At 40.3% G+C, this 16,143-nt stretch overlaps 1 protein-coding gene across 1 annotated transcript in view; it reads right to left on the reverse strand.

Moving 5' to 3' along the window:
• MTMR9 (myotubularin related protein 9) overlaps nucleotides 1-10,728 on the reverse strand; it is a 53,618-nt gene extending 42,890 nt beyond the window's left edge. Inside the window, exon 1 of the mRNA XM_045799403.2 lies at nucleotides 10,055-10,728. Coding sequence (XP_045655359.1) covers nucleotides 10,055-10,236 — 182 coding nt within the window. The 5' untranslated portion in view covers nucleotides 10,237-10,728. The remainder of the gene's footprint in view (nucleotides 1-10,054) is intronic.
• Between the last annotated feature and the right edge of the window lie 5,415 nt (nucleotides 10,729-16,143).

The raw sequence follows: 16,143 nt of genomic DNA on the forward strand, positions 1-16,143 counted from the left end.
TTCAGGACGGAAAGGCTGATAGATCAGGAGATGGCTGTCACTGAAAAGACAGTTTGTGACTCACAGTTCTCAAAAGGAGGGGACACACTATGTCATGCAGGGCCACTGGGTTATACAGGTGATCCCTGGTTGTCTATACCTGGCCCTGGAATAATTTAGGAGAGAAGAATAGTAGTCCTGAATGCAGAAGCCTGATATGAGGAAGTAAATGAGGGTATGGACTTAAGATCTGTTGGTGTGCATGCAGGCAAGTTTCCTGCTATTTCTAGTAAATAGCTAACTCTGAGAGGGGGAGTCCCTCTCCAGAAGGTGTCAATGTACCTGAAGATGTCAATCTCCTGAAGATGTCAATGTACCATAAAATATAGAAAGTAAACAACGGGACTAATACAAAAGCAATTAGAAATTGAAATTTTAAAAATACCATTTGAAAGAGCATCAAAAAATGTGTAATAAATGGGGGTGATCGGTCAAAAAATGTCTGAGATCTATAAGTGAAAACTATAACACATTGTTGAGAGAAATTAAAGAAGACCTAAATAAAATGACTGGAGAGATGTACTTTGTTCATGGGACAGAAGACTTAATATTAAGATATCAGATGTCAACTCTCACCAAATTCATTAATCAACAGCTTCAACACAATTCCAATGAAAATCACATAGGGTTTTTTTTTTTTAAGAAATTAACGAGCTGATTTTAAAATTCATATGGAAATGCAAATGACCTTAAATAGACAGAACAACTTTTAATAAGAACAAACCTGGAGACCTAACGCTACATAATTTCAACTTAATATGAAGCTACTGTAGGGGCACCTGGGTAGCTCAGTTAGTTAAGCACCTGATTCTTAATTTTGGCTCAATTCATGATCTCAGGTTTGTAAAACTGAACCCCAAGTCGGGCTCCATGCTCAGCAGGGAGTCTGCTTCTCTCCCTCTCCCCTCTATCCCTCCCCCCTTCACATGCTCACTCTCTTTCTTAAATAAATAAATAAATAAATAAATAAATAAATCTTTTTTAAAAAGTTACCATAATTAAGACTGTGGTAATGTAACAGCATCAAGATAAACAGATCAAAGGGACAGAAAGACAGTCTAGAAATAGTTTTACTTATATATGGACAAAGGTGCAAAGACAATTCACTGAAGAAGGGGTAAAACAATCAGATATCCATATGCAATATACACACACACATATATGTATACCATAAACTATATATAAAAACTGACTCAAAATGGATCATATACCTGAAGATAAAACCCAGAACTATAAAACTGCTGGAAGAAAATATGAGCAAAAATCTTTGTGACCTTGGGTTAGGCAAAGATTTCTAAGATAAGATACCACAACCCCAATCTATAAAAGAACTGATAAACTGGGCTTCTTCAAAACTGAAATCATTTGCTCTCTGAAAGACACTGTTAAAGAGAATGAAAAGGCAAACCACAGACTGAGAGAAAATATTTACAAATCTTATTTGATAAAAGTCTTGTATATAGAATATTAAAAAAAAAAAAAAAAAACCTCTCAAAACTCAATAAAGGAAAGGATTCTGGGAAGATGGTGGAGTAGGAAGGACCAGGAATCTGTCTCCCCACCTAGACAACAATTTCACCGGCACGATTTGTTTGATGTGACTATTCTGTAACTCTAGAATCTATTGGCTTGCAACTTCCAGGGGGAAGACTTGAATGATCAATTTTGGATAAATTCAGACCTTAGCAAAACAGCAGCTACACATCCTAGCCATGTGATGGGCAGCTATGCACATGTTCCTGGGGCAGCTTGTGCACAGCCTGAGGAAGCCAAGTTGGACAAAGACACCGTCCTCCAAGTATCAGAGAAAAAAGATCCTGTCCTCCAACTATCAGGGATCTATGCTCTGATCGCTGATTGCTGCTTCTGATCACAGAAATGCAAAGGCCAGCAGCCACTGTTGTTGCACCTCTTCCTATTGTTGCAAGCCCCTCCTCCACAAGTGACTTCCAGGGAATTTAAAGGCCAGTTCCCTTTCCCCTCCCAATCCTCATTTCATTTTTCCCTTTTCTCCTTTCAGGAGACAGACATTAAAGACTAGGACACTCAAAAACAATTACATATATGAGGAATATTATATCAATGCCCAAGGAACAGCTCAGAAAAGAGCTATTAGATGACCTTAAATTTGCACTTCAGGCTGATCTCTGGCATAGAGAAAACTTACAACAACAGCAACAATAATTATAATAAGCAAATGACAATTATTAAAAACAAACAAACAAAAACAGCAAACCCTGGGGAAAGGGAAGAATCTGATTCCCAGAGTTGGTCACCACATCATTAGATCAAATGTTCAGTGTTCCAACAAAAACAAAAACAAAAAATCACAAGGCATACAAATAAACAGGAAAGTATGAACCATTCAAAGGAAAAAAAATACATCAACAGAAACTTTCCCTGAAAAAGACCTGATGGCAGATATACCCAATAATGATTTTAAAACAATCATTTTAAAGATGCTCAAAGAACTTAAGAAAGATGTGGAGAAAGTCAAGAATGTGATGTGTGAACAAAATGGAAATATCGATAGAGAAAACCTCAAGAAACCAAAAAAAAAAAGAAAAAAAGAAAAAGAAAAAATTGGAGCTGAAAAGTGCAATAACTGAAATGAAAAAATTCACTAGAGGGATTCAAAGGCAGATGTGAGAAGGCAGAAGAAAAATCAGTGAACCTGAAGATAAAATGGAAATTATTGGGTCTGAGAAGCAGAAAGAGAAAAGATTGGAAAAAAGTGAATAGAACCTAAGGACCTGTGGGATACCAACAAGAGAACCAACATACACATTGCGGGAGTCCCAGAAAGAGAAGAAAAAGGAACAGAGAGAATATTTGAAGAAATAATGGTGGAAAAATTCCCCAATTTGATGAAAGACATGAACATAAACATCCAAGAAGCTCAACAAACTCCAGGTAAGATAAACTCAGAGAACCACACCAAATCACATTTTAATTAAACTTTCAAAAGACAAAGAGAAAATCTTGAAAGCAGCAAGAAGGAAGAGAATTGTCACATACAACAAGGAAGCCACAATAAAATAATAAACAGATTTCACATCAGAAACTTTGGAGGCCACAAAACAGTGAGTTGATATATTCGAAGTGCTAAAAGCAAAAGCTGTCAACTAAGAATCCTTTATCCAGCAAAGTGTCCTTCAAAAGTAAAGGAGAAATTAAGACAGTCCCAGATAAACAAAAGTTGAGGGACTTATGACCACTAGAGCTGCCCTACAAGAAATGCTCAAGGGAGTCCCACAAGGTTAAATGAAAGGACACTAGGCAGTAATCTGAAGCTATATGAAGAAATAAAGATCTCAATGAAGGTAAATACATGGGTGGTTATAAAAGCTAATATTATTGTAACAATGGTTTGTAAACGTACTTTTTGTTTTCTACATGATTTAACAGATTAATACATTCAAAGAAAAAATTATTACTATAAAAGCTATTATAACTGTATTACTATAACTTTGGATTATAACTCCAAGTTTTGTTTACTACATAATTTAAGAGACTAATGCATTAATAAGAATTATTAGTTTATGTTTGGGGGCATACAATGTATTAAGATGTAACTTTGTGACATGAATAATGAAAAACAGTAGGGACAGAGCTATAAAGGAGCACATTTTTTGTATGTTATTGAAGTTAAATGGCATAAGTTCAAATTTGAGTGTTATAATCTTAGGATGTTTAATGTAATTCCCATGGTAATCACAAAGAAAATAGCTATAGGATATACATAAAGGTAAATGAGAAAGGAATTTAAACATTTCACTACTAAAGTATCAATTACATACAAAACAGAATACTAAGGGACAGAAAAGGTATAAGGCATAGAGAAAACAAATAGCACAGTAACAGAAGTCCCTCCTTATCAATAATTGTTTTAAATGCAAATTGATTTAAAAAAAACTGTCCAATCAAAAGACAGAGATTGGCAGAATGAATAAAAACATATGATCCCACTATATGCTATCTTACAAGAGACTCCAGATCCAAAGACACAAATGTAACCTAGAAGTGAAAAGATAGGAAAAAAATATTCCATGCAAACAGTAACCAAAAGACAGCAGGTAAGGTTATACTAATATCAGACAAAACAGACTTTTTTAAAGATGTTATTTATTTATTTGACAGAGAGAGAGACAGCCAGGGAGAGAGGGAACACAAGCAGGGAGAGTAGGAGAGGAAGAAGCAGGCTCTCAGCGGAAGAGCCTGAGGTGGGGCTCGATCCCAGAGCTCTGGGATCACGCCCTGAGCCAAAGGCAGACGCTTAACGACTGTGCCACCCAGGCGCCCCCAGACAAAATAGACTTTAAATAAAAAATGGTTAAAAGAGACAAGGAAGGACATTATATACTAATAAAATATTCAACACAGCAAGCAGATATAACAATTATAAATAATTACACATTTAACTACAGGCAATCAAAATATATGAAGCAAAAACTGACAGAACTGAAGGAAAAAATAGTTCTACAGTAATACTCGGAGACTTTAATACCGCATTCATGATAATAGCTAGAACAATCAGAGTGAAGATAAATAAGGAAATAGACACTTAACACAATAAACCAACCAGATGTAACAGACACATACACTAGCTACCAAACAACAACAGAATACACATTCTTCTCATGTGCACATCGGACACTTTCCAGGACAGACTGTATGTTGGGTCATAAATCAAAGTCTCAGTAGATTTAAAAAGATAGATATTTGAACAGAATGGGATGAAGTTAGAAATCTACAACAAAAGGAAAACTGAAAAATTCACAAAATTATGGAAAGTAGCAATGCACTTTTAAACAACCAAGGGAGCAAAGAAATCACAAGTAAATTAGAAAACACAGACAAATGGAAACAAACACATTACAAAACCTATGGGACACAGAGAAAGCTATACACATATGAAATCACTTGATAAATGATGGATCAATCAAGAATGGGTTGCTAGATAATGGTATTAGGAAAACTGGCTTGTTACCTGAAGAAAAACACTTGAAACGAAGGTAGAATCTAAATGAGTTAAAGACCTAAAAGTGAAGGGTAAAACTATAAAGCTAATACGAAAGAAAATGTAGACAATATCCTAGCGATCTTGGGATGAGGAAGGACAAACAATAAAGTAAAAAAAGCACAAACAATAAAGTAAAAAAACGATGAATTCTGAATTAAAATTAAGGCCTTCTGCTCAGCAAAGACCACCACAGAAAAATCAACAAATGGGTGAGAGACTAAGAGAAGACATCTGCAATGTCTAAGTAAAGAATTAAAACCTAGAAAGTATACAAGGAGCTGGTACAAATCAATGCTAGAAAGATAACAAACCCAATTTTTAAAAGTGGGTCAAAAAATTCACAGAAAGGAAAAAAAATTTATTGAATTGCTAATAAGTCTATACAGAGATACTGAGACTCATCAGTAATTAGAAAAATACAAACTAAAACAAAGAGATACTATTCACAGTCATCAGACTAGCAAAACTTAAAAAGACAATAATTCCAAATGTTGGTAAGAATGTGGCGGAAATAGGGACCACAGTGGGAGGGGCAAAGGGACTAGTCATTTTGGAGAGTCCTTAGCATCACTTGGTGAAGTGACCTAATTTTATGTATCTGCTTTCTGGCTCGATCCCATGCTAGACATAATCTCAGAGAAATTTTTGTACAAAACTATAAGTGGACCCAAACAAGTATATTTTTTCAGTATGTTGTGATAGGAGGGAGTTGGAAGTTATCTAAAGGGTCAGAAAAGTAAAATGTTGTAGACAATTTGGAATTCTATGCTGCAGTCAGAAGTAGTGAAATGATATACACGCAGTAGTAGGGAGAGGACTGAGTTAATGCTGGGAAACAGAACAAGATCTGCAACATAATCCTACTGGGGAAAATTAAACTCGCACATGATAGTGCTATGTATTTTACAGAGTATACATTTATCTAAGGACAAATAGCAACACTTAACATACTGGCCTGAAAGGATTGAGAATGAGGTGGAAAATAGGGGTGAAGGCTAGCACTTGAAGAAGAATAAAATGTAATAAAACCAGAAAACGTTGCAATGAATCAATCATGAAAACGACAAGTTATCAAATGAGTAGGATTAACTCAGCTTTCTACATCTTGGGGCCCATGAAAAGAAAAATGTGTAATTGTAAAACTTTTGTAAAACCTTGTGTGCTGAAAGGATCTAATAAAATTATATATGCAGTGCGATGAGCCTGTAAAGCATCACTCAAATATAAGTTACTACTAGATATGAGAAGGGCTGTCTTCCTCTACGTCATAGAACTGAGAGGTTCAGAGAGGTTAAGCGGCTTGCCCAAGGACACCTGTGTAACAAGAGGCAGAACGAAAGGAGTCATCCTTAATACTGCACTTCTCTCACAACCGTTTACAATTCACTAACAAGGCATGGCAGCTCAGCCTTCAAAATACCTCCCAAACCTAACCGCTTCTGAGCTCACTTCTACCACTTCCACTCTTAAGTCACCGTCACCTTCTCCCTGAACTACTCAACAGTCTCCTAACGAGGCCTGCTGCTTTCCACTGGTGCCCCTTTGCAATCCGTCTTCTGCCATGGCTGGAACCAGCTTCTAAAAAAGTCTTATCGGCTCTTACTTCCTTGCTTTCAACTCTCCAAAGAGCTTCCTTTGAAAACCATCACAATGGCAAAGAAAGCCCTAGACCATCTGCCCTCTGCTTATCCCTCCTACCAATTTCTGCTACACCCCTAGCCTCTATCCCTACTCACTGCCCTCCAGACACACTGGCCTCTTTGTTCTTCCCAGTACATGGCAGGCCCATTCCTGTCTCTGCATTGGTTGTTCCCTCTGGCTGGAATACTCTTTCTTCTAATATACACATTGCTAGCTTCCTCTCTTCCTTCAGATGTCATTCATTTATTTTTAAAGATTTTATTTATTTGACAGAGAAAGAGAGAGAGTGAATGAGAGAGAGCACAAGCAGAGGGAGCGGCAGGCAGAGGGAGAAGCAGGCTCCTCTGCGGGGAGCCCGATGTGGGGCTCAATCGCACTGAGCCCAAAAGAGACACTTAACCAACTGAGCCACCCAGGCGTCCCAGATGTCATTCATTTAAATGATACTTGTCTTTTCTGAAATTCCTTCTAAGAACACTGCTTCCTAGCATTCTCTATCCTCCCCTATTCCTCTATTTTCCCTCCTGGCACATATATATATTTTTAATAATAATTTTTTATATTATGTGAGTTACCATACAGTACATCCCTAGTTTTTGATGTAAAGTTCCATGACTCATTACTTGCGTGTAACACCCAGTGCACCATGCAATACGTGCCCTCCTTAACACCCATCACCAGCCTATCCCATTCCCTCTTGGCACATATTACCTGACACTGTTATTTACTTATTTGTTGATTTATTTGAATGTCTATCTCCTCCACTAGTACACAAGCTCTTCGACCCTCTTAGTCATGCAGAGCCCAGACGGTGCTCAGCACACAGAAGACACATGGAAGTATTTCTTGAGAGCAATAACTAAACTCTAATCTGACCACCTAGCTCATGCTCTTTCCATCACATCATGCTGCTTCTGGGAAAAAGATAAATATATACACAGTTTGTCACTTCTCCCCTAACAGATTAAAAGGTCATGTCTTACATACTTTTTAAAGCCCTGCCAGGCCTAGCATGTAGTAAATGCTGGGTAAATATGAAATGCAAGTATGAAAAGCATCCATAAAATAAGAAAAAAGAAAAGGGAGTTGGTGGTAAGGAGAAATTCTATTTTGTATTCTGTGGCATCACTGATCATTTGGGTGTCAATCCTTCTTATACTTCCTATGTGCCTATCTGCCCAAGTTAGGAGTTTTGAAAGAGATAGAAATTAACCAAATGTAAGTCCTGGCTTCAAGGATCTAACATATGGGTAAATATCAAAATACAAATTTTAATATATAAATTAAATATATCCTTATCAAAGAGGCATAATTAAAGAGTTATAACATTTCAAGGTGAGGAGAATTACTTCTAGTTGTGGAAATTAACAGAAGAACCTACAAAAGAGGGGGAGGTTAAAATGGTTATACTACATATTGATAAATGAGTAGCAATTGGATGATAGCCTATGAACTTCTGAAAGATAAGAACTACACTTTATTCATCTTGGTGTTCTTCATGCCGCACAAAATGCCAAGAACATAATGACATTAAATAAATCTTTAACAAACTTGGGAGGAACAAAGCATTCCAGGCAGAAGGAAGAGCATCGGTAAGATACAGACATGGGAATGCAGGACATAGTGAGCAAAAATAAAAGAGTGAGGACTGGTAATGGAAAGAGTTCATGAGGGGCACCTGGGGGGGCTCAGTCAGTTGAGCAGCTGCCTTCGGTTCAGATCATGATCCCAGGGTCCTGGGATAGAGCCTGGCATCTGGCTCCTCGATTAGCGGGGAGCCTCTCTCTACCTCTCCCTCTGCTCCCCACCCCTGATTGGACAAGCTCTCTCTCTCAAATAAATAAATAAAATCTTTAAAAAAAGGGGGGGATCATGAAAGAGAATGGCAAGAACTAAGGTGGGAAAAAAAAGTTAGGGCCAGATGGAGTACCATGAATGACAGAGTAGAAGGTTTATACTCTATTGCGCAGGCCAGGAGAGATCGCTGAAAACTTTTACACAGGAGAAGATGATCTGAGGAGTCTAGTAGGAGGCCTCTACTTGAAAAAATAAATAAATCTGTCACCAATTCATAATACTGTTTCCAATTCTACCACTGGTAAATACCGTCTTTTAAGGCATAACCTCTCTAGGAATCTTAATATCCAAATTCTCCTGAGAGATAATTTAAAAAGCTGTTGTCATTCATTTATACTTTAGTGTAAACTGGATAATCAATTCACCTTCTCCTGGCTAGAGTTAAGTACACAGAGCCATTGGGGCAATAAGAATTTTGACTGCAGATAGAAGTATAAATTTTTTTTTTTAAAGATTTTTATTTATTTATTTGACAGAGATAGAGACAGCCAGCGAGAGAGGGAACACAAGCAGGGGGAGTGGGAGAGGAAGAAGCAGGCTCCTAGGAGAGGAGCCTGATGTGGGGCTCGATCCCATAACGCCGGGATCACGCCCTGAGCCGAAGGCAGGCGCTTAACCGCTGTGCCACCCAGGCGCCCCAGAAGTATAAATTTTTGACTCTGAGACACCACCTTGGAAAGACAGAGTCTGGGGTGAAAAAAAAAAAAAGGAGGCTAACTACTTAATACCTTTGCTTAAGAGCAATTCTGTTTTTATTTTTTTTTCCCCAAAAGCAGACCTTAGTAAGGATAAGTAAAAGATATTATATGCTTAATCTTCTATGACGTGAATATTGCACCACTTAGTCAATTATTTCCTTAGTGATGGTCATACATTTTGTTTCCAATCTTTTGTCCCTAAAAAAAAGTGCTGCAATAAAATAATACACGTACTCAAAATAAATAAATAAATAAAAAGTAAAATAAAAGATATTATAATCTTCCATAGTAGAAGTATTCAATTGATGATTCAGAAGGTAAGAAAAAAGGAGAAACATGATAAACATTTTTGAAGGAAAGAAAAAAAAATTTTGTGTCATTTAGACACTACATACTAAGTTCTTTGAGTTTTCCTCAAAAGAGGCAAGTACCTAAACACATTCAAACACTTCATGGAACTGTGGCGGGCAATTAATAATCCAAGGAATATGATGGTGCAAGAAGAAATGTTTTTTTAAAAAGGTAAAAATCCACCGAAATGATGTTATAATCAGGCTGATAATAACCACCATATGATAACCCTGAGAATTCCATCCAGATTTAATGGAAATCAGGCAACTCATCAGGATGGTTTTCTACTTTCTAAAATTCGTATCTTCAGTCTAGGCCGGAGAAGGCTCATTTTGCTGGCGGGTTAGGCGATGGGACGCAAGGAAAACAGTGCGACGCGTGGCCTCAGACGTCCACCTAAGGACCCCCAGGTTCCCTGCGGAAAGGTGGTAGAATGGGCACTCACCGCTTGTCGATGGCGTCGATGTTTGAATGGAGGAGCCACAGCTCCTCCGTGTTGTCCTGCCGGGAGGACAGGATCAGGTGGTGACCAGTCAGACACAAGGTCCCTTCGACGGCGGGATAGAAAGGCCGGTGCAGCACCACATTGTCCACCCGTGGGGTCTTAATCAGCTCCGCAAACTCCATGGTCTCCCGCGGCCGCAGCCACGGGACTGCCGAGTCCGGGAGGGCCGAGGCGGTCACACCGCCGCAGGGCTGGGGTGGAGAATGACCCGGCTCCGGGCAGGCCGGAGGGGCGGGGACGGGGCGGGGAGGCCGCGCCCCGCCCCAGGCTCCGGTGGGCGCGGCGAGGCCTGCGGTCACCGTCACTGGCCGCGGGAAAACAAGGGCTGGGGCTGGAGCTGGGGCTGGGCCAGGCCCGGGCGTCTCTCTCGCACTCCCGGTCCTTCCAGGCCCGGGTCTCGGGTGGAGAGAACGCTCCGCGGCAGGCCCAGCAGCAGCCGCCACCACCTGGGGACCCGGCCTCGGCTGGACAGGCTGAAGGGAGAAAGAGGAGGTCGCTTTAGGACCAGTTTCCAACACCCAGCTGCTAGGAACTCCTGGCGGAAGTAGCTGCTGGGAGCCGAAGCCTAGGGCAACTCCGGGCGGAAGCGGTGGAGCCCGAAACTCGGAAGCCAGGGAAGTCAGAGCCGGAAGTCAGTCCCCTCTCCGAAGAGGGTGCTTCCGGAAACACAGACCTCCGAGGTTTGTGTTCCTACTAGGAAAAGGCTCTTCTTTACCTTCATGCTCACTGCCGTACCTTCCACCCGCTTCAAATATCCGTATCAGAAAAGGCCGGGGAAGATGGGACGACGAGAAGAGGTCTTGTCCGCCTCCGCGCACTTGAGTCGTAATCCCTCCTCCAAGAGCTCTTCATAGGGTGGGACTGTCGTAAATTGTGATGATTTTCGTCCATTCGCCGTGAGATGGCAAGTGTTGGATCGAATGACTGATTGTGACCGTAGAGAATTCTCCAGGTGTAAGGGAGAAACCCAGGGCCGAGCGCCGCAGACTCCCAGACAGCGGCACTCCAAGGTTCTGTGACCTTGAGCAAGAAAAAGGAAAAGCATGCAAACACCTATGAGAGGGACCTGGGTACAAATTACATACAATGCACAGAAGAGGGAAAGATTAATCCTATCCAGTGAGGAAGCTCAAGTGACTTGCTAAAACAGTTAATCTGTGGCAGAGATGGAACTTCAATCTAGATCTATGAAATCAAGGTACTGGGGCATTGACACCACCACACAGCCTGCCCATCAGATACATTGGCACTGAACTACTCCCAGATACCCCAATTATGCCAGAAATTTACTCAAATAAGTTCTTTTCGTTTAGTGCCCTCTCCCAAACTATTTTCAATATAAAATAGAGAATTAGAGGGGAAATATGCAAGGGTTTGAGTCCTGGTCTGCTGTCAGTCCATTAAACTTTGAAATCTCCACCATCTAGTATCTAAAGACAGCTAGAAGGCTAAAGTCTCACAGCAATCAAAGACAAAGTTCATTGCCTAAAATCTCACCACATCACCCACCAACAGTGTCCCTGCTTCTGCCCTTGCCCTTCCTAAAATGTTCCCTTATCAAAACAAAAACACTTTATAAAATTGTTACAGCGGAGAGTCCAGCTTTATTTGTCTGCAAAAGAAAAAAGGAACCAACAGAAAGGGGAGATGAGGGAACTGGTCTATAAAGCTACTTTTTTAATTGGGATTTTTGTTGTCCTTCCATCTTGTGGCTCATTATAACAATTACCAATTGAGAATTTACTTCCAGAATAAAGAATCAGGGAAAGTTTTATGGAGAAGGTATCATTTGAAACAATGACCTTGAAGGATGAGTAAGATTTATACCCTGAATGGAATGTAGCCAAGATGTCTTGTCTTAATTTAATGATGTCTGATAGAGGTAAGGATAAATTCTCCAAAAATTCCATGACCTTTTCTTTTAGTTTAACTGAAAACAAACAAACAAAAGAGCCTATGAAAAAACCATTGTGTCATTACATTTAAAAACGTTTAATATTCCATAAAGGCATAAACTTTTTGCCCTCAAGAGAAAATTGTCAATATCATGCTGGATTACTATAAGGAAACACTGGGAACTATCAGAAAATTATATCTACTCTGAGTTGAAGCTCAAAGCAAAGAAAGCCCCTGAGATCTGCAGAAAACAAATATTCAATAGCAAAGAATAGAGGGGATGCAGATTATGTGAACTTAATAAGTACATGAACAGTAGATGGCAGTAGAGCTTGACAGTAATAGGGTAGGCTTCCATTCTATTAATTAATTAGATGAGACCGTACTCAAACAAGTTTACTATCCAAACTGCCTAGATGCAAGGGTCTCAGAAGATTCAGGTAAATAAAAGAAGATGATGGCATTTATTTCTTTTTACAGATTTATTTATTTATTTTAGAGCGAGAGAGAGCGTGCAAAAAGGAGGGAAGGGAAGAGAGAGAATCTTCAAGTAGATTCCCACCGAGTATGGAGCCCAATGTGAGGCTCGAGGTCCATCCCAGGACCCCCAAGATCATGACCTGAGCTGAAATCACGAGTTGGCCACCCAACCGACTGATCCACCCAGGCAACCCAATGATGGCATTTATAATGCATGTAAAACACTCAACACCTTACAGGTATTATTATTTTCATCATTATTTTATGAGATAATAAATGGCATTAATGTGTAATCATCTTATTCTATCAAATAATCATCTAGCATGTATTAAGTGCCTACTTGGAAATCAGCATCGTGGGGAATAGAAACAATAGATCTGACACAGCTCTTGCCCTTAAAAAGTAATAGCTACTTTGGGAAGGCCAACACACCCTACACAACTAAGGAACAAAAAATTAGAAAGTGCTAAATTTTGAAGTGCAGTTTTACTTTCCTGGCTCTGTGTTTCTCTACCAGGTCTTGAGCAGTTAGTAGAAATTGAGTTTGAAGGTAGTTTGAAGAAAGCAGGTCAACAATTGCCAAAAGTAGTAAGAGCATCTAAGATGGAGAAGACATTGCCCGTATGTGCCATTGGTGAGCAGGTGTTCTCCATGTGCTTGACTGTAGCAGCCGCATCGAACTTGATAACCTCATGCCTGTCTTCCTTGTATTCTTCATCCCTTCATTCTCCAAGCAAATAAATCACCAAGTTGTTGATCTCATCTTCTAATAGTTCTTGAATCCCCCACCTCTCTCCATCTCCAAGGCCATTGCCATAGTTCAGGCCACCACCATCTCTCGCCGTACTTAAGGGGGAAAGCCTCTCAGTTGGTCTCATTTCTTCCAATAGGGTTTCCCTCCAGACTTTTTCCATCTGGCAGCTAAAGCCCTTTATACTGTTCTAAATTTCATTTTTCTTTTCTTGTAAGTCCCTTTGTGATCTAGCCCCTTAGGCAGTGATAAGTATCACAGATCTCATCTTTCCTGCTGTCTCTCTCTAGCTGGCACCACAGCTCCCAACTCCCATTTCCAGCAGTTTGCACACCAGCTCTCCCTAAATAGCTCACAGTTTCCTTTTGAGATTTTGCACCCAGTTAGAACCTTGCTACTGAGTGGAGAACAGGGCCCAGCATCATTAGCATTCCCTGGGAACTTTGTTGAAATATTTCACTCCAGAGCTACTGAATCAGAATCTGCCCTTAAATAAGATTCCCAGATGATTTTTATGAACATGAAAGTTTGAGAAAGCACTGTTCTAAAGAATCTGGGTGTTCTTTCTGCCTGGTATACATCTATCTCACTCCCAATACCTTGTCCCTTGACCTCCTAATTTCTATCATCCTTCGGATCTTCTCTGAGCTGTCACTGCCTCTAGGAAGCCTCTCCTGATTCCACACCTCATGGGCTCCACGTTATATAGGCTCCACAGCACTATGTAATAACAATAATAGTTCTGGGATGCCTGGGTGCTCAGTCTGTTAAGTGACCAACTCTTGATTTCGGCTCAGGTCATGATCTCAGGGTCCTGGGATCGAGCCCCGTGTTGAGCTCTGCACTCAGCACAGAGTCTGCTTGTCCCTCTCCCTCTGCTCCTCCTCCCCCCACCTCAAATAAATAAATAAAATCTTTTTAAAAAATAATAATAGTTCACACTTTTGAGTGTTTACTCTGTGTTCTGGACATTGTGCTAAATGCTTTACATGCACTGGCCCATGTAGTCCTTGCACAGTTCTCTGAGATTAGCTAGTATTCTCCTTTTACCAATGAGGACATGGAGGCACAGGATCTTAATAGCTTTTCCAAGGTTGGAGAGCAATAAGTGGTGGAAGCAGGATTCAGACCCAAGCAGATGGGTGCAGACTCTGAGCTCTTCACCGCCATGCTACATTGCCACCCATGAGACCTGAGCCCTCCTTGGTTGCTCTCTCTAATCTTACCTCTTAATAAACTATATTGAAATAGACTCCTTATGGGTCATAACATTCCACTAGACAATGACCTCCTTGAGAGAAAGTACCATTTCTTGATTGTAGTATGCCCAGCATCCAGCTTAGTGCCTAAACATAGTAGCCACTTAATGTACATTTGTTGAAAGACACCCTGTATTTTATTGAACACATTTCACCCAGGCCTCTCCTCTCACCACCCCAATCTGACTGACTTTAGATATTATTGCAGCTGTTTGTAGCAGCGTTATGATAAGAGGAGGAGGAAGGTGATGCTATGTTACTCCCACCTTGCAGCTGAGGAAATTAAAGCAGATGAACAACTTGTCAGCAATGATGATCATCTCTTATGTTTGGTCACTATGTTACAATTTGCAAAATATTTTCAAATACATTATCACATATACCTTTCTCAATGACCTGGTGAAATAGATAGGAGAGGCATTGTTCCCAGTTCAGAGAGGAAGAGCTGAGGCTCAAGGGATGGCGATGTCCTTTCAATGGCAAAACCAAGCAGAGAGGCAGAGACCCAAAGGCAAACCTTCTGAGCCCAAAATTCAGGCCCTTGCCATCACACTAATTTAAATTAGACTTAGTCTGCAGTACTTCGGTCTGTTCACATTCTGACCCGTGGGTGTTAGGAGAAGATAGCCAATGCTAAGTAAGCAAAGGGGAGGTAAAGTTTCAAGACACAGCCACAACACGAAGGAGAGCTCTGGGGACAATGATTTAATCAATGGACCTGTATTCAGAAATATTGTAATAGCCACATTGCCTATGTCTGGGCCACTTTAGTTTTTGAAACCAATCAGAAGGTGACAAACTGGAAGGCAAGGGACTGTTGCTATTGCACATAAAATAAATCAGCGCAAGCATAATTGCTTAAAACAACATCCAACAGTTGGTAGCTAGCGCTGGAGTAGTAGGAGGGGGAGAGGCTGAAACATTTGGGGGCTGCCTAGACACCCCTCTCTGCAATCTCAGGGTCTCTCCCATGGTCTCCTCACAAGTTTATTTGATATTCCTGTTAGTACGGTGGCCTCAGGGCAGTCAGGCGGCATACAAAGCAGCTGAAGATGTCAAGAATGAATATTCCCAAGGGCAAAGCAGAAGCTGCATCAACTTTTCTGACCTCAGATGTCACATAATGTCACTTCCACTGTACTCTCTTGATTTTAAACAGTCACAAAAACCCATTCAGTTTCAAGGGGAGAGGACATGGATCTCACCTCTCAATAGGAGCAATGTCAAAGAATGTATTCCACAGGGATGCATTTGATAGCGGGAAACATATATGTATGAACGCAACCACCCCTGCACACACTGGCAGCTGGAAGGAGGAATAAAGAGAATATTCAGAAAGTCAACACATTCTTTTTGGCAAAGTGCTTCTCTGCTCATAGCCATAATGAAATGAACTAAGAATATGCAATTACATATAATTGGATATAATTAAAATAAAGAGTCACATCTAAAATAAAGGCATGATTAAGAAGTAGGAAAATTTACTAGGTGGGAATGTCAACAACGCTAATTCAGTGATTGCTGTTGGAGTTATTTTATCATCACTGAACCTAAGTCAGGGTCAGTGTCCAGTAAAGTAGGGAAGCAACCTCAGTCTGCCCTCAGCTCTTTCATTCATAGCTCCCTAGCTTCCATATTTTCTT

This window comes from Ursus americanus, chromosome 13, assembly GCF_024610735.1.
Source record: "Ursus americanus isolate L20-20 chromosome 13, mUrsAme1.1.p, whole genome shotgun sequence".
Classification (NCBI taxonomy): Eukaryota; Metazoa; Chordata; class Mammalia; order Carnivora; family Ursidae; genus Ursus; species Ursus americanus.